This window comes from Lagopus muta, chromosome 1 (assembly GCF_023343835.1).
Source record: "Lagopus muta isolate bLagMut1 chromosome 1, bLagMut1 primary, whole genome shotgun sequence".
Lineage (NCBI taxonomy): Eukaryota > Metazoa > Chordata > Aves > Galliformes > Phasianidae > Lagopus > Lagopus muta.
The window spans coordinates 171,229,997-171,257,230 of NC_064433.1; the positions used below are offsets into that span (position 1 = coordinate 171,229,997).

A 27,234-nucleotide genomic window follows, 5' to 3' on the forward strand; every position below is an offset into this window, starting at 1 on the left:
TACCATGAAAATAAAACAATTTCTATGAGACATTCAAGAAATACTTTCCCTTATATGTCTGTAACTGGCAGGTCTACAACAGCCTCCAATCAGTATTTGAATCAGAGATCAGAACTGATGGTGATGGATTCTTCTATGCTTATTTAAAGAGACATATTGTTGTGCTGAAAATAATCATCAGAATTTAGAAACTCTGTTTTAAATGAAAAATGTGGATGTGTTGTACAAGACAGGATAAAAGCTGCCCTTGTCTATCACTGTGGTCACATTGGGAACCTTGCAAATTAATGCACTTCTGTAAGTATCCTTCTATATCCTTCTATAGATAGATGCACTTGAAATATTCTGTACAAATTATTATTGTGTCCCCTTTACACTGCAAAGTACTCTTAGTCCTCTACAAATGAAACATAAACTCTTCCTGACATTTCATCTTTTTCTATTTTTATTCAGTCGCACTGCTTCTTCAAAGGTTTGCTTGCTACAGAAAGACCTTTCTCAAAGAGACTCATTGAATTCCAAGGCATGTGAGACATTCCTTGTTTGAATAGGCAAGCAGCTGATATAGCATGCTGTGGTACAAAAAGAATACATTAAAATGCAAATATATATATATATATGTGAATGAAAAATCAAAATATATTGATATACATTCTGTCACTTAAAGGCTATAACCATCTTGTTCTTGCTCACAATGACATGACGCTATAAGTGATAAGTGCAGTTCTGAATTTAAAAATTACCCTCATATTATTATCTGCCACCATGCACAAACTGTTTAAGTATTTTGTTAGCTTGTACTCGGTGAACTGCTTAGCATGTGGTGCTCTTATACCAACCTGCAAGTAGTTGCTAAGTATGGTAATGTCTTTAGAGGCTGACAAAAGAGATTCTAAAAATTAATACCCATGGCAGAAGACCTCTCAGGGATGTATTCTGTACAGGATATACTTACTGCTGTTTGGATTGTCACCTATAATGTGATGTCGGCCACTCCAGTACCAAAGCAGCAATGTAGCATCACGAGACCCAGACACAATGTAGCAATCACCACCGATATAGGACTCTGATCTGGCAAGGCAAGTGACAACATCCCAGTGGCCGAACACAATCTGAGTTAGTTTTCCTGGTGAGTGAAAAGTAATAAAAATTCAGGTTTTCTGAGTATTTGCAGCACTGTGACATGACTAAATCATTAGCAGAATTCAGTTGAAATGTATGTTTTACTTCACGCTCTTAACTAGAATTCCCTGTGTACTACAATAAAACCAAAAAATTATGAAGATAAAGCTTTTTCTTTTTTTTTTCCCCTTTATATTCCTTTTGAGGTCTATGCTCTATATCAATCCACAATCAAAGACTTATATCTGAAAATCAAGTTTATGCTGCACTCACTGAATACTAAGTGGAGTTAATGCTCCATTAGTATTTAAGTAATGATGCTAGCATACTATTTGTGAGCTTCATGAATGACATGTATAAGATAGTATATGAACCATCACCTCTTCCTTTCCAATAATGAAAACAGTTTTTAGCAATATAGTGAATGTTAGGCTAAGTCATCTGACCAAAAAAAAACAAAAAAACAAGAAAAAAATTGGCTCCCAGAAGAGGCTATGCAGCTTCCTTTCTTAGTACACCAAATAAATAGAGACAAAAATAATTTTGCCATTAAAATATCGTAACTAAACTTTTTGTTAATCCTTCTGATATAATCAGCTCACTTGAATATAACTACAGTTTGAATAGTAGCCTCTAAGAAAATTGCATGCCTTTCAGTTTCCTATTACATATTTCATTTTGGAAGGAAGGAAGGAAGGAAGGAAGGAAGGAAGGAAGGAAGGAAGGAAGGAAGGAAGGAAGGAAGGAAGGAAGGAAGGAAGGAAGGAAGGAAGGAAGGAAGGAAGGAAGGAAGGAAGGAAGGAAGGAAAGCATCCTATTTATCTATTATGCTCAGGCAATAACAAAGGATTTAACAAACAGTGTTTCATAATTTATTGAGGAGTATTAAATATAGGTATTAAATGTATATATATGGGTGTAGGTATAAATGTAAATATAAGAGGTATTAAACGTAGTTGTATTAAGACAGCAGCCCACTTTGTGACCTAGGGAGACACAGTTGGTTGTACTTAGGTCACCTGTTTCTGTAGAATAAACTCGAAAACTCTTGTCCCAGAAACCACAGATAAGAATGTAGCGATTGTCTGCTGTGACCACGAAACAATGTGCATTGATCTGAATGCTCTGATCCACCAGGTCTGTGATCTGCCGCTTGTTCACACCGGAGTTATTGGCTGTAACAAAATGCAAACCATTTTTATAAGTAAGCCATTCCAACACCTTCCTGTCATCCACTTACAAGGGAAAATGAATACATTTAACTTTCAATGAACTGTGAATTTGTTGTTGAGTAAGCATTCTGAATATGAACATTTAGAGCTGTCTATATGGGTGTCAGAAATAAAAAAATATTGTGAGATTCCTGGTTACTCTTTGAATAAGACAAAAGATTTTACAGGAGATGACAATTTCTCATAAACTGCCTGATGCACTGCATAATATGTGGCAATATTTTACCCTATATTCTCTGCTGAAGAACTCTTCAAAAACAAATTGAATTTCAGGAACGTGATGGAAGTCAACGCTAATAGTACCACAGATTCAGTTCTTGCTGATTGGTACCTCTGCTACAGAAAATATCACAGGTTGTGTTGTGTGACCCCTACGCCCTCCATACTTTCCGATTATTAAATGGATTAAAAACAAAAATAAGGATTCAACCAATTACTATAATTATTAGAATCATAGAATCGTAGAACCATTAAGGTTGGGAAAGTTCTCTAAGATCATGTAGTCCAACTATCCAACTGTCCAGCCACCACCAGTATTGTCCGCTAACCATGTTCCCTAAGTACCACCTCCACACATTTCTTGAACACTTGCAGGGATGGTGACTCCATCATCTCTTTGGGTGGCCTCTTCCAATGCCTGACCACACTTTTGGAGAAAATGCTTCTCCTAATACCCAAGCTGAACCTCCCCTGGTGGAACTTGACGCAATTACCTCATGCATTACCTCTTGTTCTACTGCTGTTACCTGCGAGAAGAGGCCAATCTCCACCTCATCTCAGTCTCCTTTCAGGCAGTTTTGGGGAGCAATAACATCTCCCTGAGTCTCCTCCATACTGAACAGTCCTAGCTCCCTCGTCCACTTCCCATATGACTTGTCCTCCATACCCTTCATAGCTTCGTCACCCTCCTCTGGATACACTCCAAGTCCTTCATGTCTTTCTTGTAGTGCGGGGCCCAAAACTAAACACAGGCCATAAGGAATAGTATTCACACCATAGGCAATACTTGGAAATTCCCTCAGAGGGAAAAGGAATGATTACTACTGAAGCCAACCATCCCATATGTCAAATGGAGCAGTTAAGAAGGAATGTGAGTCATTAACTAACTTGCTCTTGACTTCCCATTGCATTAGAAGCAGGATTTAGCAATTCAGTAAAGGTGTATTCTCACCTAGTATTAATATTCTAACACTTTGGTATACAAGCTATTTACCTGCACTTCATTTGTACTCCCTGTAGAGACATCGCTTCAAATAGCATGTCATCTCACACTGAAATAGCTGTCTCAGAGCTATACAATTCCAGAGGACAGTTTCACTTCTGACAGTAGCTATAGAGGAAATCTTTACAACTAACTTCCAATGACTGAAGCTAGCTGAGATCACAGAATCATATAATTATGGAATTGTTCAGGTTGGAAAAGACCTCCAAGATCATCAAGTCCAACCACAACCTAACCATACTACCCTAACTCTAACAAATCATTCCGTTAAATCGTGTCCCTGAGCACCACATCCAAATGTTAAACTCAGAGAGAACAAAACTCACCACATCCAAAGCACCACATCCAAAATCACTCAGAGAGAATGTGTCCATAGGAACATGACTTATTGCACATAATGCTCTGAAATTTCTTTTGTCCCCATTTTTGATTATTCTACTTAAATTTCTCACAACTGCATGAAATAAGAGACTTAACAAAAATGTCCACTAATTTAAAATTCCTTATACATGTTAATACCAGGTTTACATATGTTTCAAGAAAACAAATGTAAATCACCAGAGACTCTATGGCCATCCAATGAAATATAACAAATTACTCAGATTTTCAGAACAGGTGGGCACAATAGTAATTTGCCAGCTTTTGAGAGGAAAATCTAACAAAAACACTGTCTTTATATGAGAAAACGAAGCATATAGAGTGATAAAATTTACTCTCCTGAGGTATTTGTACACAAATCTTTCGATCACAAATACTGACAACTAGTAAAAGGAATTTTTCATCTACAGATGTTCAAAAACGCTTGCTTTTTTCTCAGTGGTCTTTCAAAATTTGCTCTAAGAAACATCCCTACCCACAATTTCTGACTCAAGAATGTACCTATTACTAAAATTTACATAGATAAAGCAAACAGTTTCAATTAAAGAGAAATACCATCAACTGTAAGCACGGGGTCACAACCTTTATTAATAGCACTCTAACAATTTCAGCTGGTACTTATTTTTAAATAGTCAACTTCTAAAAATATTTTTAGATTTGTAGTACAACAATTGTTGTAGATTAGTAGTACAACAATTTAAAATGCAATAATTGGGCTATTAATTTAGTAATCCCTACTAAGAAAATCCCAATCATAAATTAATGAAACGAGTTTACATTAACTGCTATACAGAGAGCTTGTATGAAACTAAAAACCGTGAGCTCTGCCAGACCCTCACGTTTTATTTTATTAATGTGACCTGATAAGAGAACAGAATTATAAATACGGATTGACAATGTAGCTGACTTAATTAGTTGTTTCTTAAATACCAATTGCTGATGATGTTAATAACAAATAACACTTGCAGTCCATTCAGCATCAATAGGTAATGCTTTTTATTTTCTAGGACTGACAAAAATAAATATTTTCCTATGTTCTATGTTAAAAGAAGCATAGTATACAAATACATCTTAATCAACAATTTTTGAAAATGCCATTTTCAAATATATTTCTATGTTTTTATCTTGACATACCGATCAATGGATCCATTTCAATTGGAAGATGATGGGCTTGATCCAAAGAATATCCTGGGGCTCCTCGAAGGCCTAAATGTGAAAGGAAAATAAAGAACATAGGAACCTTGTTATCTTATATTTTTTTCTATGATTTTTCTAGGTTTAAAACTACAGTGAAATTACTATATCCAAATAATACTTCTTACTATTTCTTGTTCTATGAGTCTTTAAATATTTCTTCCTCTCTGCTACTACTCTACTCTTTGGTTATGAAACAGAAATTATAACTGTATGAATGCTACTGAAATCTCTGTGGAGAAACTTGGGCCTTTGCGTGGATTTATCTAGAATATTTTGCAGGGAAATTGAAGGCTACAGTAAATTTATCATAATCATTCCTATCTTCAGCAGTCCTTTAGATGTTCTAATTTGCAGCAAGGACTGAATATTTAGTAATATCTGCTTTCAGGCCTTTATAGCATTGCTTTGGCTCTTCTGAAGACCCTTCCCATTGTGTAAGTCACAATAGTCCGTGAAGAAAAGAAATTTTTTTGTCTAGAACTGCCATGTTGCACAAGAATATCTTCTATAAGAGGAGATATAAAGTTCTTGAGAACAAACTCGGAGCAAACTGATGATTGAGACTGGAGTGCCCTTGCAGCTCGGAAAGCAAACGGTAATCTGGGCTTCATCAGAAGAGGGGTGCCCAGCAGGGACAAGGAGGTGATTGTCCCCCTCTACTCTGCTCTTGTGAGGCCCCATCTGGAATGCTGCGTCCAGGTCTGGAGCCCCCAGTACAAGAAAGACAGAGAGCTGTTGGAGAGGGTCCAGAGGAGGGCCATGAAGATGATCAGGGGACTGGAGCACCTCCCCTATGAAGACAGGCTGAGGGAGCTGGGCTTGTTCAGCCTGGAGGGTGACCTCACTGCAGCCTTTCAATATCTATTGGGAGCCTAGAAACAGAAAGAGAATCAACTCTTTGAAAGGCGTTGATAACTGCAGGACATGGGGACATGGTTATAAGTTGAGGGAGGGAAGATTTAGGTTGGATGTCAGGGGGAAGTTCTTTACAGAGAGAGTGGTGAGGTGCTGGAACAGGCTGCCCAGAGAGGTTGTGGATGCCCCATCCCTGGAGGTGTTCAAGGCCAGGTTGGATGGAGCCCTGGGCAGCCTGGTTTAGCATTAAACGTGGAGGTTGGTGGCCCTGCATGTGGCAGGGGGTTGGAGATTCATGATCCTTGAGGTCCCTTCCAACCCTGGCCATTCTGTGATTCTGTGATTCTGTGTTCCTTGACCTACTGTGGATTTGTTCATATTTCTAACTCTTTTGTCTTATGTTATACATTGGGAACACTCCATTAACAATCTCTGTATTCAGTCATAATTGCTATTTTCTACTGTTGCAATAGGTGACTTGAGAAGGCAAAACAAAACTCCACAAGGCCTACAGCTGACCCTGTCAGCTTCTGAAAAACATCGCTCTTATAACTTCTCCTTATCCTTCCTCCATTTCTCTCTCTTTTTTAAAAAGCAAATCAGTCTGGGACAGATTTTTACTGGAATTTACTGCGACTCACTAAATCTCATTGTGACATGGGCATGTAAATGACTTTTACTGTGTATGAACTCTTGAATCCTTACAGAAATCTTACAACAAGGGGTGTGTGTATAGATATCCTTTATGCTAGACCTATGATTTATTAAAAAAAGATGGTTATACTAGAAAACTGATGCCCCTTCCTGAAATGAAATGACCAGATTTTGATTTTCCAAACAGCTTTTCTTTCCTGTTTCCTGCTATTTCGATATATTCAGAAATTATTTATCCCATTTAAATTTATACCTGAGGTTGTTTGTTTTTTTTTTCCATGGTTGGTTCACAATGTGAATTCTGCATATTTACTATGTGACAGGATTGTGTACGGAAAATTAAACCACAACTTATAGGCATTATAAAGGCCAACAAGACTTCTAGCGAACTAGAAGACTTCTCTAAATAATAATTGCTAAGAAAACGCTTGAACTTCAGGATACTATTGTTTTAGTGACTTTGACTCCTTCACAGAAAAGTATATGTAGGAATTTTGGTTTTCCCTCGTGTGACCATGTAGTAAGAAAATAAATAGAAAAGTACTAAATGAGCCTCCTCATACGGAAGTGTCTAGAATGTTGATAATTGCAGAGTACTTAGGCAGCATCCCTGAAAAAATATAGGGGAATCAATTACAGATCAGACAAATATTGTTAATAATTAAAATTAAAATACTAGTGGGCAGCTTCTGTATCTCTGAATCATTTTTGACACTTAGTTCTTTCCTTGAGGACAATTATGTAAAGAAATTACTATTTTTTTCCTTAATTTTTCATTTTAAAGAAATGGGCAAAACATGTTTACATCTGATGCCATTGCACCTGTTGGAGTATCAAAAATTCAAAGTTTGTGAAAGGCAACCAGGTATCCTGTTCTGTTCTATTTCAGTTGTATTCTATAAACCAACACACAGAGTTTCTTTAAAAAAAAAATAGGAACCATCTGAATATGTGTGAAATTTTAATATTCATGCTAACATTATTTAGCTGTCAGAATAAAATTCCAATTACAGCTTCTCTTACTACTCAAGAATTCAGTGTGGTATTAACTTTTCTCACTGATAGTTCCTCTAAATGCATGCCTGTAAGGGAATTCCCATTCAGACCTCTAATTATGACTTTTAACACAAGTCCTTGGTTAGTCTTGTGCAAAAAAGATGGGATCTACTTCACTTGACTTATTTACTGAGGAGATGTCTATAGTTAAGGCAGTGAAACCTCTAATTAATCTAGAGTTCCTTTACTTCTACTGGAGGGAGACTTCTTAACTCAAATTCACTACTTCATCTCCTGAAGGGCCTACTTCTGCCCAGGGAGTCCTCCTATGCTGTAAAGAGGGGATGGATTTTTCTTTTTTGCTCAGTCCTGACAAAGCTTCCGAATCAGCTACTGAGTCACACTCTCAAACGTGAGGCAACTTCTTGTTTTTTCCAGGTGGTAAGACACATTCAAAAATTTCCATATGTTGCAGCATGAGGGCCATCAGAGCAGAACGACACCTTCATTCCTGAGTGGGGCTGCAGCTTGTGGTCCACCACATTTTCAGCAATGCATGGAACAATCTGTGTACTTGCAAGGCCGGGAGAGGAATCAAAGCACCATAGAATCACAGGATGGCTTAGGTTGGAAGGTACCTTAAATCCCACCTAGTTCCAGCCTTCCTGCAATTGGGAAGGGTTGCCACTCAGGTTACCCAAGGGCCCCATTCCAACCTGGCCTTAAATGCCTCCAGGGATGGGGAGGAGACAGGAGAGTCCTAGTGGCAATGGAGAAGTGAGCAAGGACAGGAAAGGAAACGTGGCCTGACCCCACTAAATGGGCTTTTGATTTCATTCAGTTTGAGACAGAATGAGGAAAATTCTGTTCAGAACAATCCTGCCTTCAGTTTGCTTTCGGTCCCACATTACCACGCCGTGACCCAGAGGAAGGCCTGAAAGCTCTCACAAGCAGTAGACAGTGATGCATGCCAGTACATTTTTCTGAAGCCTGAAACACATTGATATAGATTGTGTCAAGAACAGCAGCGTGCTCCTGAAAATTATTATATCAAAGTCTGATCTTGATGTAACTACAAATCGACTGGCTGCCATGGGAATGTGCTGCTCTTATAGAGAGTGTTTCTAGGGATGACAGCAGAGTAAACAGAAGCTTTGAATATTTGACAGAAACCAGAATAACTGTACGTTTGCTATGTATTTGTACACACGCAAGTGAGTGAGATTAACTCATATCTACCTATCTCCACTCAAAATTAAAAGCTGTACTGTTAAGATCTTCAGTTTTGAAAGAAATCCAGCTGTGAGGACCTACCTACTGTGTTGTGCCACCGATTGACAGCAAAGAGCCTGCTGCAGGTGACGGTCACCACGGCAGGAATTGTCAGGTGGGGCAGCGTGTTGGCTGCCACGTGTGTGACCGGAGAGTTTGATGGGAACTTCAGCACCATTATGACATCCTGCTGCATCTGATCTTTAAACATGAGGGGGCTCTGTGGAAGGAAACACTGTTGAGTAGAAAGGAGAAGAGAGCAGAAGAAAACAGAAGGGATAACACAATTAGTGAGGAGGTCTGAGGGAAAACGAGGTTAAAAAGAGCAGGCAAACACGTGCACATACAGGGAAAACAATGCTACCTGTGCATCTACACTAGTGACAGAGGAGAGCAAGATCAGAAGCTAATATTGGATCATTACATGAGGACAAGTAGAGAATAGGAATGGCAAGGGTTCACCAGGTTATCATTACAGGGTACATAATGATTGCTAGCATTAATTAATACACAGTAAAATGCAAAATGATACAGCAGTTAGTATCCATACAATAGAGATATGAGTAAAATAAAAGAATCCATTTGTAATTGCTACAAGTTATAATGGCTGAAAACAAGAAATTTTAAGAGGAACTCAAAATTTCAGATTTAGATTTTTTCAGATATTTGATTTTTCTTAATTGATTGATGTTAATGAATGATATGAAATACATCACTTCTAAACATCAGGAGACATTTTAATTCTGTGCAAAGCATTTACTTATTACTCATAAGCAATTATAAGTCAGTTCAGTGATTCTACAGGTGACACAGATAATTTTTCACAAACAGCAGTGGTGTTACCACGTGAGATTATATCATGTACTGTTCTTAATGTTACTTTTTTCAACCAGTGCTATAACAAATATGTGTATTTTTAGAAGTTCAAATAATCCTTTCCTTTTGAATATAACTTTAAATATAAATATAAAATACAAATGACATCTATTATCGATACCTTAAGAATATAAAATATATGTTTAACGTCTACACAGTACTTGTAACAACATAGCTGGCATTTCCAGACCAATTCCCATTTTCATAGTGTGCAACCAGAAACGTGAGTTCCTTGTGAACAGATGAAATTAATGAAATTACTGTATGCATTACTCTTGATTTACAAAGCTTAGAGGAAAAAATATAGCTCTAAGCATTTAATCAAAGGCACTGAGTAACACAGAGATCTGTCTCATTCTGTCTTGCTATTTTGTATAATTTTTTGCAAGAAGCACAAAGAACATACTGGGAATGAATTTTGAAGTTCAAATTGAAATTAGAAAGAAGTATAAATTGTATTCTCCCAGGGGAACAGAAGGGAGGATTCCAGCACGATTTGAACTATATTGTTTCATTTCTGGCAAGCAGGCATTGTCCATATATCACCCCCTAACAAAGTTTCCTTCAAAAATAAATGAATAAATAAATAACAACAGACTCACTGCAAGAAGAGCCCGGAGTCATTCCCATTATTTGCAGAAATAAGAATCTAAACATGTATTTGTGAAGTGCATATTTATGAAGAAAGAGCCTTTTTATGCAATATTATGCAGGAAAAGCCAGGACTACAGAAAGTTAAGGCTAGTCAAATTCCACCTTGCTCTGCCACACTGTGTACAGCTGTATGGGCAGTGGAGGGCATTAAAGCGTTCCTTAAAGGGACACTTGATGACCTATAAAGAAGCCTCCGATTCAAAGGCAATGAATTCCCCACCAGCAGCTATGTCTCACCAGGTGCATGGCAGAGCTCCGCGGCGGATGGGGCTCAATGAGCAACTGCGATGGCGTCTGCCCGAAGTTCTGGATCTGCGCCTCCATGGCCTGCGGGGAAGGCAGAGGGACTGTCAGGAGCAATATGCGTCAAGGAGAGAGGTCAACACACTCAGTGACAGTGCAGGCACATCCCAAGTCAGCCATGAAAAAAGTCCAGAAAATTCACCCGGTGCTCTCCTCCCAGGCTGCAGACTCAGCCAAGTGTTAGTATTTTGTAGACAAGCTCTGCTTCTCCTTTCAAGCATGCTTCGGTTACTCAACTAACCAGGCTCATTTCCAGTAACTGGCGTTATATGTGAAAATGTTAACCTGTGAGGACATGCAGTTCAGGTCTCGAGAGCTTTGTTGCTCTAAAAAGAACACATATACCTTAATAAATTCCTTTGTAAGGAGGAAAGTATGAGGATCTCTAATAAAATAAGCCTCTGGAATCTTAAATGGGGGGGAAAAAAGCAAACTGAGAAACAACATTCAAGTATAAAATACAATAACAGCATAATAATTACTATTTCAATAACAACACTAGCAGGTTAAAACAAAAAAATGCCAGAAACAAATCTTGCCAGGCGCATTCAGACTACTGTAAAAATCTTTCCAAGTTGCATTCATTCTCCAAGTATTTTGTGCCTAATTCTATTGCAACCTTTTTTGTGGGCTTTCAGACTTCACAGTTATGTAGAGAAAACTTACCCATTTCAATTTATTCCATGAAGCATCAGCTTACTTTCAAAATAAATACAGAGTAACTCAATAAAGAGTAGAGCAAGTCCAACTGTGATGCTTCCGCTATTGAAACAGTTCATTTAAACACGAATATATTTAGGATACATCCTTAAAAACTTTGGCAAAAGATCGCTCCTTGTAAGATCAATAGAGTTCAAGAACTTTTATTTTTCAAACAAGTGCTATTTTATTTGATCCTTTAAAATCAAGAACAAAGAACCCATTAAAAGCTAAACTGGTGGATTTTGAAATGCTCCATGTATGTACTTACATACGTACTGTACTCTGCACTACTGACCCTCAATATTTTTCTTGTGAGCTTTATGAATTTTTCATTTGCTACTGTATGCAAAATATGAAAAAATACTAAAAACATGACTAACTTGGTAAATTCTGTTACTTCTCTCAAACTCAAAAAGGTAAGAAGCACATTAAATACTTCATTTACAGAAGAATCCTTTCAATCAACGTATTTCATGATTCCTACAAGCCAGCCTGCACATTCCTGCAGTCCACAGCACAGAAGCCAGAACAGATGTTAGAGATTTCCTGACACGTCACAGCGTCCACCACTTTTGATGATCTAGACTGATTAATAAAATACTGCTAACAAAAGAAGAAACCGAATGCAAAGTCTGGTAAAGAAGCTGAAGGACTTTCCATGGTTTGTAGCCTAACACACTGGATGATGTGTTTACACCAGTACAGGGAATTTCTTCCTTGTTGACTAGTTGAGGTCAGGCTTTAGGCTGCTTTCTGGGGAACCCGTATGTTTCCTTGTTTTTATTAACAACATTTGCTGATGAATTAAAATCATGGACTGACTATATACAAAACCAATGTGTTTGTGTGGACATATGTGTGTACGTTTGTACACATCCATACAGTAGTAACACACAAACAGTCTCCCTTTACATGCTGTGTAAAAACTGTCACTCATGCAGACACTTTTTTTACAGGAATATTAAATTCAGTTTGAATCAAAGCAGTATTTTCCATTACATTCAGTACTCTGTAACTGATTTCCTAAGTTTTATTGTAATAGAATTATAGCTGCTTGTGGATTTTGGTTTCAAAATGATGACGACTAATATCAGCAACACCAGGCGCTGCATGATACATGTTCCCACACAGATCTGCCAATAATATTTTGAGAAAAGTAATTTCCTTTTTTTTTTTTTTTTTTTCCAAATAATTATCAAGGTTATTCGTTTAATTTTTGAAGGAATTATGTGATGAAATAAGAGTGTGAATTATATTTGGCAGCAACTCTGAACAAAACCCAGATCTTTCCCTACCACCCTTTAAGTGATCCCATAAATGATACTTCTGTCCTCTCACAGGCACACTGAAATGAATTATTAATTTTTTTTAAGTACAGCCTGATTCTAATTTACACATGTACTTTCGTGTTGTCCAGTGTCGGCAAATTCTGATTTTGGGGCTATCAATTCTGCATACATAACTCTGTGGGCTTTGCCTCCCAGCCCAGGTGGATTTATGATGTTAGCAGGGGAAAAGAAAGAGGAACAGAACAAAATAATAAATCAACAGGAATTTTTTAGATGGATGCTTCAATCACAACTGTCAAAAGTAACTGTTACTTTACAGTTAAAGATGTCCTGGCAAATATTCACATATCTATTTATACGCTCATGTTTTAAAACACATAAATGAATCACAGAATCACAGAATGGCCAGGGTTGGAAGGGACCTCAAGGATCATGAATCTCCAACTCCCTGCCACATGCAGGGCCACCAACCTCCACGTTTAATGCTAAACCAGGCTGCCCAGGGCCCCATCCAACCTGGCCTTGAACACCTCCAAGGACGGGGCATCCACAACCTCTCTGGACAGCCTGTTCCAGCACCTCACCACTCTCTGGGTAAAGAATTTCCCCCTGATGTCCGACCTAAATCTTCCCTCCCTCAACTTAAAACCATTTCTCTTCGTCCTACACATATCAACCCTTTCAAAGAGTTGATTCCCCTCCCCTCTGTAGGCTCCCTTTAGGTACTGAAATGCTGCAATGAGGTCACCCCACAGCCTTCTTTTCTCCAGGCTGAATAAGCCCAGCTCCCTCAGCCTGTCTTCATAGGGGAGGTGCTCCAGTCCCCTGATCATCTTCATGGCCCTCCTATGGACCCTCTCCAACAGCTCCCTGTCTTTCTTGTACTGGGGGCTCCAGACCTGGACGCAGCATTCCAGATGGGGCCTCACAAGAGCAGAGTAGAGGGGGACAATCACCTCCTTGTCCCTGCTGGCCACCCCTCTTTCGATGGACCCCAGGATACCATTTGCCCTCCGAGTCGCAAGAGCACACTGTTGGCTCATATTAAGTTTTACATCTATCAGGACCCCCAGGTCCTTCTCCACAGGGCTGAATGCCAAATCCTTCCTTCCATACTCAGAACAAGTGCAGAACCAAGATTCTGACAATGAGGAAATGTTCAATGCTTTTGCTACCTTGCACTTTCAAGGACAACTCTCACTCTCCCACCCTCTGATCAGTAATGCTATCCTTTTCTTTCAAAAGTACCATTTGTAAAACTGGGAACTCTTGGATGCTTAAAGAAACTGAACGATGCTTCTTTAAAGACACTGATGGCACAGCAATGCTCCACAGATGCACAGCTAGAACTGCTACTCCTCTCTAAATTTCAAAACACATGAAAAGGACAGAGAAACCTTGTTAAAACTTACACAGAAGATAACCATAAGCACACAGAGATAAGGGACTGGCCCAAGGGCATTCCTAATGCCGTGTGTTATCAGATCATGACATGGAACTAAAAGGTATAGAGCAGATCTGTGAATAACAGTGTAAGGCATTGATTTGTTTACCAGAAAACTACAGTTGTATGTGAAATAAATCTGAAACCTTAAGATACACCACAGCTTTTCTTGAACTGTAAATCATAAAATTTCTGATACATTTATTTTAAAAATTTTGGTCTAATTAATCAATTACTTTTCTCCCATCAGATCTTGAGTAACATATTCAAAGTGCTGCACAGCTCCCTAAAACACATATTCTGGTTAATTTAACATGTATTTTAATAAAACTATTTTTTTCTCTCATTTCACCTTCAAATGTCTTTTGTGTACAAACAACATAAGCTTGGAATTTAATGGCTGCCAGATTTAATGCTTTTGAAACAGCAAAGTGGCAACTATACTAGTTTCCACTTTCTTAATAAGGTGTTGCAGGAAAGCTATTTAGTGAGCTGATTTGAGATTCCCTACTGTTTTTAATACACATAAAATGAGATTTGTACTGCAGACACTTCAGGGAGTAGCTGTTAGGATATGATCATATTGCAGAAAGATAAAATGGGCCTCAGTCTATTGATAACCATAAGTCCGAACAAGGAAACAAAAACATCTGCAAACTTGCTGACAATTCAAAGATTAAAATAATTATATGTATATATATCTCATACATCCTAATTTATGATAGCAAGCAAAACATCGCTTCATAGCACTTAATATTAGTCATTTAAAAATAATACATAGAGATTTGTATTCTATGCTTATGTATAATTTTGAGTAGGAAATCAATAAAAAAAAAATCACCCAGTCTAATGAAAAACATTTTTCTTAGTTACAGTGAGTAATATCCCAAACACGTTTTGCTCAAAGGAAAGAAGTTATTGGGTTCCAGTTTTTATGCTTAATGGCAAACTGCACATTCACAGGGATAGTGGGATACTCCACCGCTTGGAGGATAAGTCCTCAGTGCCAGCTTCAGGAGGAACGAAGAGATGTCTGTTTTGTTCTCACAGCAGTCTACCAAGTTATTTTTCTCTACTTAAGAATGCAGATTGAAAGAAATATAAATCAAGTGTGTCATTAAATAAGCAATCAGTTCCTTCAGGTTCAAAAATACTATTTCTTAGCAGGCAAAGACTCCAGTAACAATCAGCATGACCCAGCAGGAGCACAGCTGCAGAGTGAAAGGGTTGGTTGTAAGCACCACATACACTAACTGTGCCCAGTGCAGGGTCTTCCTACCAGTTTAGCTCCATGTGTGCTGCAGACCCCAGAAGAGAAGCAGCTGGTTTAGGGGCAGCCCTGGAGCACAATTTACAAGCTCTAGATGAAAATATGAGAATGGATATGTATGGAAACATCATTAAAGTGAAGGTTTTGTTTGCTCTTTGGCACACACGCACAAAATGGTAAGCTATAATGCAGTCTATTTTTAACATATTGTTTCTCCAAAAAGAGTTCTCAAAAATGCAAGCAAAATCATGAAGGAAGGTATTAACAAGAAGGGCTCTCTCACCTGCTAACACTCCTTTGCTGCATGGTAATCACAGAGCACAAGATGGATGAAAGTGGGAGTGCTTTTAGTTAGAGTCATGTAGGATGGGAAGAAAGAAACTCCTAAAACCAGATTGCACTGCAGGTAGTAAGACAACACTTCTACTCCTATGTGAAGGGGCTTTGTTTTGCTCATTTCACTGATTGCAACTCTAACAAGTCACACATTCAAAAATATATACTGAGTTTATGCTTTTGTTCCTTTTTTGTGATGTTCCTTTTTGTCAATTTCCATAATCCTTGCTCATTTTGCTCCCTCAGTGTACAAGTGTCAGGTTTTTCTCAAAACATTTTCCCTGTGCACGGGGACAGAGCACAGGGAAGAACCAAAATCTATATTCATTTGAGAAATATGCACCACAGCCATATTCATCCATATTTGCCTTTCCTGAAAGTTTCTTTCATTTCTGCATTGAAGTGAACACAGGCATTCTAACGTGCTCCCCTGCTCATGCAGCCAGCACGCTCAGCAGCCCCAAGCACTTCTTCCCAGTGAATGTGATTGACAGTCCTTTGGTGGGTAGCATAAGCAGCTTGCAAATGTTACTGTTTTGTACTAGTCGTTTGAGATACTGCTTTTTTATTTGCATCTACAGCTGTTAAACGGCATCAATATCTTCAGGACTTTTGGTAAGTTAGGTTAAGAGTATTGATTTCCATTTTATTACAGTGTGCTCTGAGGAAAGAAGCGCTGTAGTTTAAAGACAAGCAATGACTCAACCAGTCTGCAGGCTTTGATACAGTGGGTTATTTAATCAAGATACTCGAGGGACTGAAAGATGGGCACAGAAATGGATTTTCTCTGCAGGTCACTACTTTATTAATTTAACAGTGGAGAGGGGCAACCTTAAGCTCCTTCCCCACACAGGAGGTATCTCACTGGATCCAATGTGCAATTAAAAGGCTCCACAGCAGAAGAGCAATAGCTTGGAGCGAAGCTTCAGCTCCTTCCCAGTCAGCCCAACCCTGTGCTCTTTCTCATTCCACTACGATTGCAAACAGAAATGCAAAATGAAGGAGAATGTATTTCCCATCCCCTTTACAGGCATCAGTTCATCCCTAACCTTATTTGTTTCTTGGAGCACTGACTTTTAGCTTTCATATTTATCTAATTAAAGTACTTGTGTACTTTAAGTAATTGTGGTATCTATTTCTTCACTCTTTTATTTTTATAGTTCTCCAGTTCTTATTCCTGGCAGTTCACTATGCCTTTCATGGCACATAAATCTTTAAACACCCTCCCAGTTTAAGTAGACAGTTAGTTAAAGGCATTGCAAACAAGAAAAAAAAGTGACTACATCTCACAAACAGAAACAGGGAAGGTGAAGCAAAAATATTGCTATGCCCCAGCCAGGGCAGGTTTGGGTAAGAGCGTCCCTGATTCTTTCAGGCACCTTCTCAAGTGCAAGCCAGTGTCTCTGAGGTTCCTGCATATCTGAGCACAAAAACTTGCTTTTCCCCTCCAGCAGTTGCCATTCTCTCGAAAGATGTGGAAATCTTCCTTACACTGAAAAGCAGTGAAACTGCCTCTTTCCTTCTTACCTATGAAGAAAGGAAAAAACAACTTTTCTACAATTTCTATCTTTCCCTTGTGTCTTGTATCTTTCCAACTTTGCCTGGAACAATAGAGTTTACCACTGCTATAATGAAATTCTCTCATTAAATTACACTAAGAACTACAGCAAACTCTATTATGCTCTGAAGTGAACAGTTTTAACTCCCAATTCCTCTGACAAGGTCAATGTTGTTACAGGGGTTTCTTGGGACACTGCTCTGTTCATCACTTCCTTTTTATAGTTGTGATAATTTATAAAACTGCGGGTTCTGCTCCCAGCTGATGGCAATTTTGCTGCCTTTCCTTCCCTGCTGTTTGACTGCATACAAGGCAGACAGGGAGAATCCCTTTGCTTGTAAAATTACTGCTGTGCAAAACTCTGAATATCAGCTGGAACTAAAGAAAGTCATTCATTTTTTATAATCATGTGTAGATTTTCATCCAAAAATATTTTAATTTCTTTCTCTTTTATATAACAAATTTTCTTATCATTCTTGTTCTATGCCATATTTTCCTCCAGTTGACAATCATATTTCTTACAGTCATGTTTATAATAATTCCTATCCCATTCGGATTGGTAACATTTACTGAAACTCTTTGTGTGTTCATTGATGTCATGCCAAATGAAATCATTGCTCTGTCATCATTCTCCCAAATCTGTATTAAGTTTATAGAAGAAAACGCTGGTTTCTTTGATCATTATTAAGCTGCTGAGTACAACACATTACAAAAGATTTTACTGCTAAGTTACTTTTGTGCGAGACGGAACAGCATGATACAGTAATTCATTAGATATGTAACCATGTCATGAACACTTCCAGATTTGAAACCTGGTCAGTCACAGGATTGTTTTTTACTTTGTAGATGACTGATAATTGTCCTAAAATCATTGTCATACTGTTATGCAATGGACAGCCTCAGAAACAAGGACTTCTCTTGATCTGACAAGCAATTTTGTCTTTTCTGAAGACATCCTCTCATCAATTTAAAAACAGGAACTCTTATTATTGGTTTTAGATAACAAATATTTATGGTCACTGAAATAATTTCTTCTCCTTTAAACTGTAACCTATATGACAAAACACTTCTGTATTTTCCTTGCTATTCATCAGACACCAACAGTTACAGTTACATTCAAAAGGCTGCATGGACAGAAGCTCTCTGTGATTTGTTGGTTAAAATGCCAATCTAGATGATCTTTCCCATCTGGTGCTTAAGTCTATGGAACAAGCTTCTCTTTGACATCTTGATTCTGCAATGCAAATTACTAAATCATACACCTGCAACATAAAATTTCTCTGTTGATATTATTACTTTATGTTTCTCCTTTATGTGACAGCAATCAATGCATCACAACATGCAGAACTGCAGATGTGTCCTATGTAATATTTGCAAACCTCAACCACATCAGTTCTACCACTTCTCTCTGCCTCCTCTCATATCAATCCTATTACTAATGGACACTCCTCACACTTAGCTCTTTCCAAGATCTTGCTCAGAACATCAACTTCTATTCCAGCCAAACTGTTACTTCCATTTTTTTCTGAGCTTGATTCATCAATTTCAAGTTTCAAGAAATTGTTATTTCCAAAGGTCCTCCTCAAGCTATCCTGCCTTCCTTCCTTCCTTCCTTCCTTCCTTCCTTCCTTCCTTCCTTCCTTCCTTCCTTCCTTCCTTCCTTCCTTCCTTCCTTCCTTCCTTCCTTCCTTCCTTCCTTCCTTTCCTTCAAGCCAAGCATTCTCTTTCTTCTGCCTAATGACATACGTCAACTAATTTCTTTTTCTCTTTTTTTTTTTTTTCATGTGAAATATAACCCAGTATACTGAAATCTTAATTTATTTTTAGACTTCTGGAATGGAAAAATTGTATTTTTTCAAGCAGAGTAAATTTATGACATCAACATTCTTTTCTGAGTGGCTACTAGAATTCCAAACACATTGTCTCCAGCAATGAAAAGTTATTTCAATTCTGTCTAAAGCAGATATTTTTTTTTACATTTCCTTGAGTAAGAAATAAAAGAAAATCCTCTGATTTTTTAAAGCTAACTTCTTTTTTGACTGGATTTTGACCACTACAGTTTTCCAAAGCCTAAAAAGAGGAAGTAAAAGAATAAAAAAATTATATGAAAACTGTCATTAGCATCCCTTAGTTGGCAGTCACTAAAATTTACAGGCATTCTAAAAAAAAAAAAAAAAAACAAAAAAAAACAACCACTGCTGCTGCTGTCTGGGATGCTTCAATTGTTTCCACATGTGAAAAGCAGTGAGTAGCAGCCAGAAAGCCTGAAGTTTCAGTTGTGCCAGGCTAAAAATTGTCATCGATACTTTTAAAAACACCGTCCACTGAATTTAGAGATCTGCTAAAATTTACCAATCAAAGGTACTTAAAATAAAGGTGTTGTGTGTGTAGAAATGCCTTACTGTATTAACTAATGCCTCAGCCAATTTACTAATGAAAGTACAGTTCCAATTGTCAAGATTAAAAAAAAATCTCATAAAGCTCTTGAAGGTTGCAAACATCATTTCTCTGCATTAACAACCATACCAAGAGTTCTGTGGACCTACGGTAATTCCTTCACAGCTTCTTTAAGGTCCCCAGGTACCACATTATTAACATTTTCACTCTGTCCCTCCTTCTGCCAAACAATCCAAGTGTCCTTTCTGTCTTGTCTTCCTCTTTCATTTTTTATGTATTCCTACTGGACCTCCATCTCAATCTCCCATCCCCTCCACCAGGAGGCAGGAGTTTTGTAAATGTCCATCATCCCAAGCAATTCTATTTCCCCTCCTTTATTCTCCATCTTATTTTTTTCTTCAGACATGAAGAGAAGCTGCTCACCCTGGCTTAGTCAGTTAAACACTAGGGCATATTCAGGGCTTCATTCTAGAAGGAAATATATATGCATACATACATACATACATATGTATATATATATATATATATAATTTAGAAATAATAAAAAAATTCAAATTCAAGCATTATTGATGAATCACTACTTACACTAATCAGAAGGCTGAATTGAAAGCAGAAGCTATTTATTCTGTGGCAGTGAGGACAATGTTATTTATAACTGTTCCCACAGTAATAAATCTCCAGTTACTCTTTGGGAGTAGAAATGCTACAAAACAGAGTTAATACTTGTAAAAATCTTACATTATTTTTCCATTTCATTGAGACAGAGGAAAGAGTAAATTTCTACTGTTAATGAAGATCTTTGGGGAAAGAAACATGAAGCCCTGTCTGGACAAACAGCAAACCTGAATATCTTGGTCCTTATTCTGCTGCTTTGTCTGGAAAGTGGAAGCAGCCATTGTGATTTCTACTCAGCTCTCAACATTCAATGCATCAAGCAAAAAAGAAACCAGTGCTATTCTGAGGAAACTGGGAGAGTGAACGTATCTGAAGGACCCTTGATTTTCAACCGCTATGATCAAATGGCTCTTAATTCTGCTGCTTAGGGAAGGTCACAAGAGCAGAAAGAGCCCAGCTGTGCCAGCACCTGTGCAGTTGCCAGAACAAAGGGAAGGACTATCTGGGTTGGGAATAAAAACACAAGTACCACAGACTTTTTAAGTGCATTAGGGAATAATTGGGAGTGGAGCCAAGGAAGTAGCACTGGGCTGCTTCCCGTGGTTTTCAGGGAGTCTGATGTCATCTGAATAGCGCTCTGCCTCCTATGCATTTGTAAAATTTTACTGTATGCTATTAGAAGGGAGAAATTATTGGGGACCTCATCAGGTTTAATTCTATTTATTAGCTGCCCTTGCTGTTGGCTTTAAGACATACTGCATGTTTTTAATTGTCATTTTTAAGGAGCGCAGAGGCCCTTGAGCATAGGCATCCTATCATAAAAATGCAACAGTAATATCAGCAGGAGGCTTCATTAAAACTTTGAAATTTCATCCACTCTTTTCTAATTAATTTTTTTCTTGGTGGCTAAGAGCTTTAACAGTGCATTCCTACAGCTGGCTTTAACTACTTTTTTTTTATTTATTTATTTTAAAAGATGAAATATGAGCTTTTAAAAATCAGTTAAACTTTTTAAAATCTAAAATAAACGTGTGTAAAGCCTCTGCACAAGAAGTTTATTTATTGAGAAGGGGGTGATTTTTAAAACAAAATAGAGATTCTTAAATTCCTCTACATTGTCTTTAATTTTTTCTCTTCATTAACTGATTTTACACCTGTTTTAAGAATTTTTTTTTCATTTTTTGCTGACTTTTCTTCTACTTTGATTACATTTTTCTCCTTAGTGTGGTCCACTGTATTAAGAAAGGCTCACATGTTTTCATTAATAATAATCTTTCTTTCAAATTTTATTAATTACTATACGTTTATACATTTTCTGTGAAGTTCTGAGAAAATTTGCAATGTAAGAACTAAAAAAGGAGCATGAATATTTAGGTCAGGGCTTAGTTTTTGGGATTTGGTCTAAACTACATTCAGCTGACTTTGGCTGTAGGTTGTAGGTTGTAATAAGGGTAGAAATCTATAAATGGAAGGTGCTCAGCACATCTTTTGAATGCATTTTTTCACCTACTGAATGACTTTGGTCTATGTAAGTCAGCAGAGGATCAAGTAACCAATTTTCCAGACAGCAAGGCTAGAACAGCAAAAAACTCCAAAGAGTTAAATTGCATATACTGAATAAGGTATCAATTTTAAAAACAAATTCCTAGATAAAGTATTGATTTTTCAAAAATTTCAGAGCAAAAAAAGATGGAATGACTCAGGGTGGAAGTTAATGAATTTGTAAGAGGTACAGACTGACACAGAGTTATTGACAAAATACTCAGGTTCTTATTATTCTCATGGCTACCTGCACAAAGGTAACATAGCAGATCAAGATATACAGATAGAAAAGTCTTGGCTTTTCTACACACCATGCTTTCTGACAATGCATTGCCAATTGTATTTTGAAATTACTCATCCAATGAGGTTTCTACAATTGTTCATATGAGATTTGTGCAGCCTGCAGATCTTAAAAAACTTTTGCCATTAAGCCTGACTTCCCCTGAACTTGATCATCTAAGTGCTAAACTGATATCAGATCAAATAATATCTCTCTCTCAGCTGGCATGAGCCCATAAACCACTCATCTCTGTCCTTTCATCACTGGAATGCTCTTCTCTGAACTCTCTCAAATATTTCTGGTGAACCAGCGTATAGAATAACATATTACATTCAAGGGGAAGGCCTTCTGAAATCTTGCAATAATAAAAGAGGGAAGGGCACTTGATCATTAAAGAATGCATTTTGACTGTGCCTTTATTCCTTCTGGTTCACTATTGACATAAAACATGATCACTGAAGACTTTTTTAATGCTTGGAATGCAGAACAGACTTAGCAAGGCAATGTACCTACTATACATATTTTATTCTTGCTTAGTTTTTTTATCTCAAATTTGTGGGGAAAAAAAATGTAATGAACATAGTATTTTTTACCTTATGAATAATTACTATATGTACTGAACAGAAAGCAGAAGCTCTCCTTTTCACATATCCTGCCTTCTTCCCACCCTAGGAAGGTGCCCTTATGTTTGCAAAGCACATATTTCTTACAGCAAATTCAGTGGTTATGATGTTTCCAAACATCTGCCAGCTGTCAGTTTATCCACCACAGGACACAAGAACTATCTCAGAGAACAGGAAAACCACAGGAAAGAGACTGACAGAGAAGTAGGTACAAACTGAAAGGTGTCATATAGTATTCGTGAAGCTTTGGTGTATATTAGAACTTCAGTTTTGAAATAGGTTCTATTGTTAAATTTAAAGTAAATGTTCTCAGTTGTTTTCAGGGCTTAGCTTATAAAGAAATAATTCTGTTTGGAGTATTTCCCAGCACACATTCTTCAAAACTTCACTTTGTTTTTGACATTAATTGAAAACAATAATATAGATATACTGTACACAGGCTTCAAAATGGCATTAAAGAGGCACATTATCAATATGTTTAAAGCATTTAGAAAGCTCAGCTTTGCATCTTTCTAAATGAATGACTAGATGCTTAGACTGAGTATTATCTGTTTCAATAAACTCGTGTGTGTGAAATGCTTTGAATAATAGTTAATTTATGCTGAGGTAATGACAGGGTAATATAACTGAAATCTGTGCTAATAGGCAAAAAGAAGCCCCTTCAAGCTATTTCTCTTACAATCAGCAGGGGTAATTTTCACCCTATCTCTTTTGCTCCCTGTCTCTCTCACATAAAATATTACTTTGGGTGTATGTTAAAATGTTTGCTGCTAATTTTAAAGACAAATAATTGGTACCTGTCATCCATATGGAGAAAAACAAAATAACCAAACAATAAAGAGGAAATGATCATAAACAAGAGGTCTATTTTTCATACTTTTGCAGTAAAAGAGACTGATAATGGCTACGGGCTATGGATTTTTTATACGGGCAAAACACTTAAATTGATCTGAGTAAAAGTCCAGGATGTTATGAATAAAAATGTACAGAAATAAGTAAACTGCGTGAGAAATGGTCAGAAAATTATTCCTAATAATACTCAGAGATTGAGACGTCTCCTGGGCTACGAGTCATTCACAAACTCATCCTAGTATTTCTTTGATGAATGAATTATCTGAAATATTTTTTAAACTGATTAGATGAAGACTTGTCAGCTAAATAAGTCAGTTATCTGTAGTTCTTTGGTTTGAACGGCTGGAGCATGGTTTACCTGACATGTTGTGTGAAGGTGCTTAGTTCTGTCTAGATGCTGAGCTTTTTAATCACCTTTACAATGATCAGTAAACAGATCCTATCCCTTTTTACACACCACCATAGACCAAAAACCACCTATAAGCCACAATTTTATTTTAATTCTAGTAACTGTGCATTTTCTTGACCATCAAAAGTTTATGAATTCCTGTAGACAAACAACAGCATGGTCCAGGAATAGCCATGAACTCAGATCAGAAAAGATTCACAAAAATATTCAAAAATATTCAAGTTTCCATCTATAATGCATTCATACTTATACAATTATTTTTCTTATGGTATCTCCTGGGGAGGGTCACAAAGATGATAAAGGGCCTGGAGTGTCTCCCGTGTAAGGCAAGGCTGAGTAGACTGGGTGTGTTAGGGCTGGGGAAAAGAACACTGAGGGGGTTAATCATAAACACTGATTAATGTTTATAAGTATCTAAAGAGCGGTGGGAGGCAAATGGACGAGGCCAAGCTCTTCTTTGTGGTGTGTAGTCATAGGACAAGGAGCAATGGTGTAAAAATTGAACATAGGAAGTTCCATAAAAACATGCAGAAGAACTTTTTTACTGTAAAGATGAGAGAGCACTGGAATGGGCTGTTGAGAGAGGTTGTAGAGTTTTCTTCTGTGGAGATATTCAAGACCCATCTGGATGCCCACCTGTGTGACCTACTGTAAGGAACGTGCTTTAGCAGAGGGGTTGGACTTGGTGATCTCTCGAGGTCCCTTCCAACCCTGCAATTCTGTGTTTCTATGGTTCAGTCATACCGAAAAGATTCACAGACAAACAGAAGTATTATTAGCTAAGCAGGGTGCTTTTTCCCCAAAGTGGGCAAAAATGTGGGAAAAAAATGTTTTATTTGACTTCAAAACATGATATTTGGAAATGCAGGGGATGTAGAGTTCTTGGCAAAACCCAATTGAAGTACGCATTTCTCAATGAAGAACAGAGCCCGCAGCACATAAGAAAATAATTTCACTTCGGTGATGGTTTTGCTTGAATGACTGGTTCTGCTCTACAGATTCCTTCAGTTCACTGAGAAAGAAGTAAATACTGATACTGCCTGCTGTTTCCTACTTAATTCACAGCTACCCATGTCCATGTCTAGTCAGTGCTGCTCCAAGAGAGGAAGCAAAGGCTGCTCCTTGTATGGAGGCAATTAAGTACAACTGAATATAGAAGTGGCCAGTGCTGTGGGTACAATTCAATCAAGCAGATCCATAGGGGTGGTTTTGATTTTCTTGTCACATCAAAGAAACTGTGCCCAGCAGAGAAAGATCTAACAAGTTACCAATGAAATAAGAATAAAGAAGAATACCTCCGAGCGAAAGCAAGAACAAGCACACGGTCACAGGGGCTAGTGTTACATTGGAAGTGTTATATAGTGCCATTAGAGCAGCGTGTTAATTTTTTCCTCATAAATTTCCCAGGTTCAGCCACCAGGGAAAGGCTTGCCTTCCCCCTCCCTTTGTTAAAGATATATCTATCTTGCTGAGTCTTGACAGCCCGATCATGTCAGCCGTCTGTAGTAGCAGAGTGTTTCAGCAAGGAGGGGGAGAAAAGGAAGAAGGGAAAAAAAGAAAAAAAAAAAGTGAAAACTGATGTGATCTACTCTGTTTCCTGTGGGCATATTTCACTACAGCAGATCCAGAGGGATGCTTTGTTGTTCTTGTCAGATCAAAGATAGAGGTAATAGAAGAAAATATAATATGAAAAATAAAACCCAGAAATGAGGGTAACTGAAATGCACTGTAAGACTATTGCATGATTACGACTTTTCAACTTATTTAAATATCAATTCACCACCAAAAAAATAAATATTGCATAGGCCATATGTTCTGTTAGCTGCCAGCAAAACTGTACTCTTAGGACAGCAACTGCCTGTCAAACACTGACAATGTAATAATTTCTCAATTTGCTCAGGTATTCTGAGTTTCAGAACAGGTTCAGAATAAATATCTGAGACCAGTAACTTTCCACTGTCTTGCCTTCCTTTCTTGTGTTCAAAGAATATGTAGATGTGGTACTGAGGAACATAGTTAAGTGGGAATATCGGTGGTAGATGTGCTGTTGGATTAGATGATCCCAGAGGTCTTTTCCAACCTTAATGATTCCATGATTCTGTGATTCCCAACACACTGAATGGATGCAAGCTTCTGCTGAAGATGCAGCATACTGGCAGGATAGCCCACATGCTGTGCAGCTTAGCTGCATTTGTAGCTCACATTGAATGTAAAGAAGTCAAGAAGTTAACTTACAGCGTAGTGCAAAAAACAACTGTAAGATAATTTTTAACTTTACGTTTTCAAATAGTTCTAATCAGAAGCAAATTGAATGTGTATAGAAATAAATAGTGATCTGACAATATTTTAAACAAATAAACAGAAAACCTGAAATATTATGAGGTTATACTTAATATATGCTTTTGGAATTGCATGGAATCAATCCACTGTATACTACCTGAACAATACTTTGAGTTTGATCCATAATTTCGGCTCTTTTATTGCATTTTCTAATGACAAGGATAACTATTCTATTTCTTTCCAGCCACAACACTGTCATGCAGAAACAAGTTCCTAACTTGAAAAAAAAACACAACTCTACTGATTTCTGATTATTCAGATTTCCAGGTGTTCTGGTGTTGGTATCTGCAAAAATCTCAACGTTCTTCCAGGTATTTCAACTTGGACAAGCAGCAAATGAGAGAAGTTAAAAAAAAGGAAAAAAAAAAGTCATAGCGGGATGTGGGGGTCCTGAAAGCTGTAAATATTTGGGGAGAATATTGGGATATTGTAGATATTGGGAGACGAGCAATTATATTTCCCTAAAGAAATACTACAAAACTAGTAATGCAAACTAGATTGGAGATACTGTTCGTTACACATTGGCATTCTGAGCATCAGCCTCTGAAGTCAGCTGAATCTGTCCAGTGGAAATGACTTGGATTATGATGTATACTAACAGTAAAGATGATTCCAAATAACATCTAATGTCCAATATAACTACTGTTTACATATTAAAAAGAGATACAGGCTTTGTACCTGTGATGTTCTGTCATGTTTCTCCACAGGAGAAGACTGTCATAGTAAAGTTCATTATCAATTACTGCTTTACAAGTACAAGATGAGTTAAGCTGTCATAATTTTCTCAGCTAGAGATCCTGTGCTGTCAAAGAATGT

At 37.6% G+C, this 27,234-nt stretch overlaps 1 protein-coding gene across 10 annotated transcripts in view; it reads right to left on the minus strand.

The window, feature by feature from the left end:
• Positions 1 to 27,234, minus strand: part of NBEA (neurobeachin) — a 458,626-nt gene that overhangs the window by 18,603 nt on the left and 412,789 nt on the right. For 7 of the 10 annotated variants that reach the window (XM_048948342.1, XM_048948328.1, XM_048948360.1 and 4 more), the window contains 5 exons: positions 10,696 to 10,785; positions 8,971 to 9,163; positions 5,089 to 5,160; positions 2,142 to 2,297; positions 956 to 1,126 (listed from right to left, as the gene is read on the minus strand). In XM_048948342.1, the coding sequence (XP_048804299.1) occupies positions 956 to 1,126; positions 2,142 to 2,297; positions 5,089 to 5,160; positions 8,971 to 9,163; positions 10,696 to 10,785 (682 nt within the window). The remainder of the gene's footprint in view (positions 1 to 955; positions 1,127 to 2,141; positions 2,298 to 5,088; positions 5,161 to 8,970; positions 9,164 to 10,695; positions 10,786 to 27,234) is intronic. The other 3 variants (XM_048948371.1, XM_048948337.1, XM_048948312.1) reach the window with 1 other exon arrangement.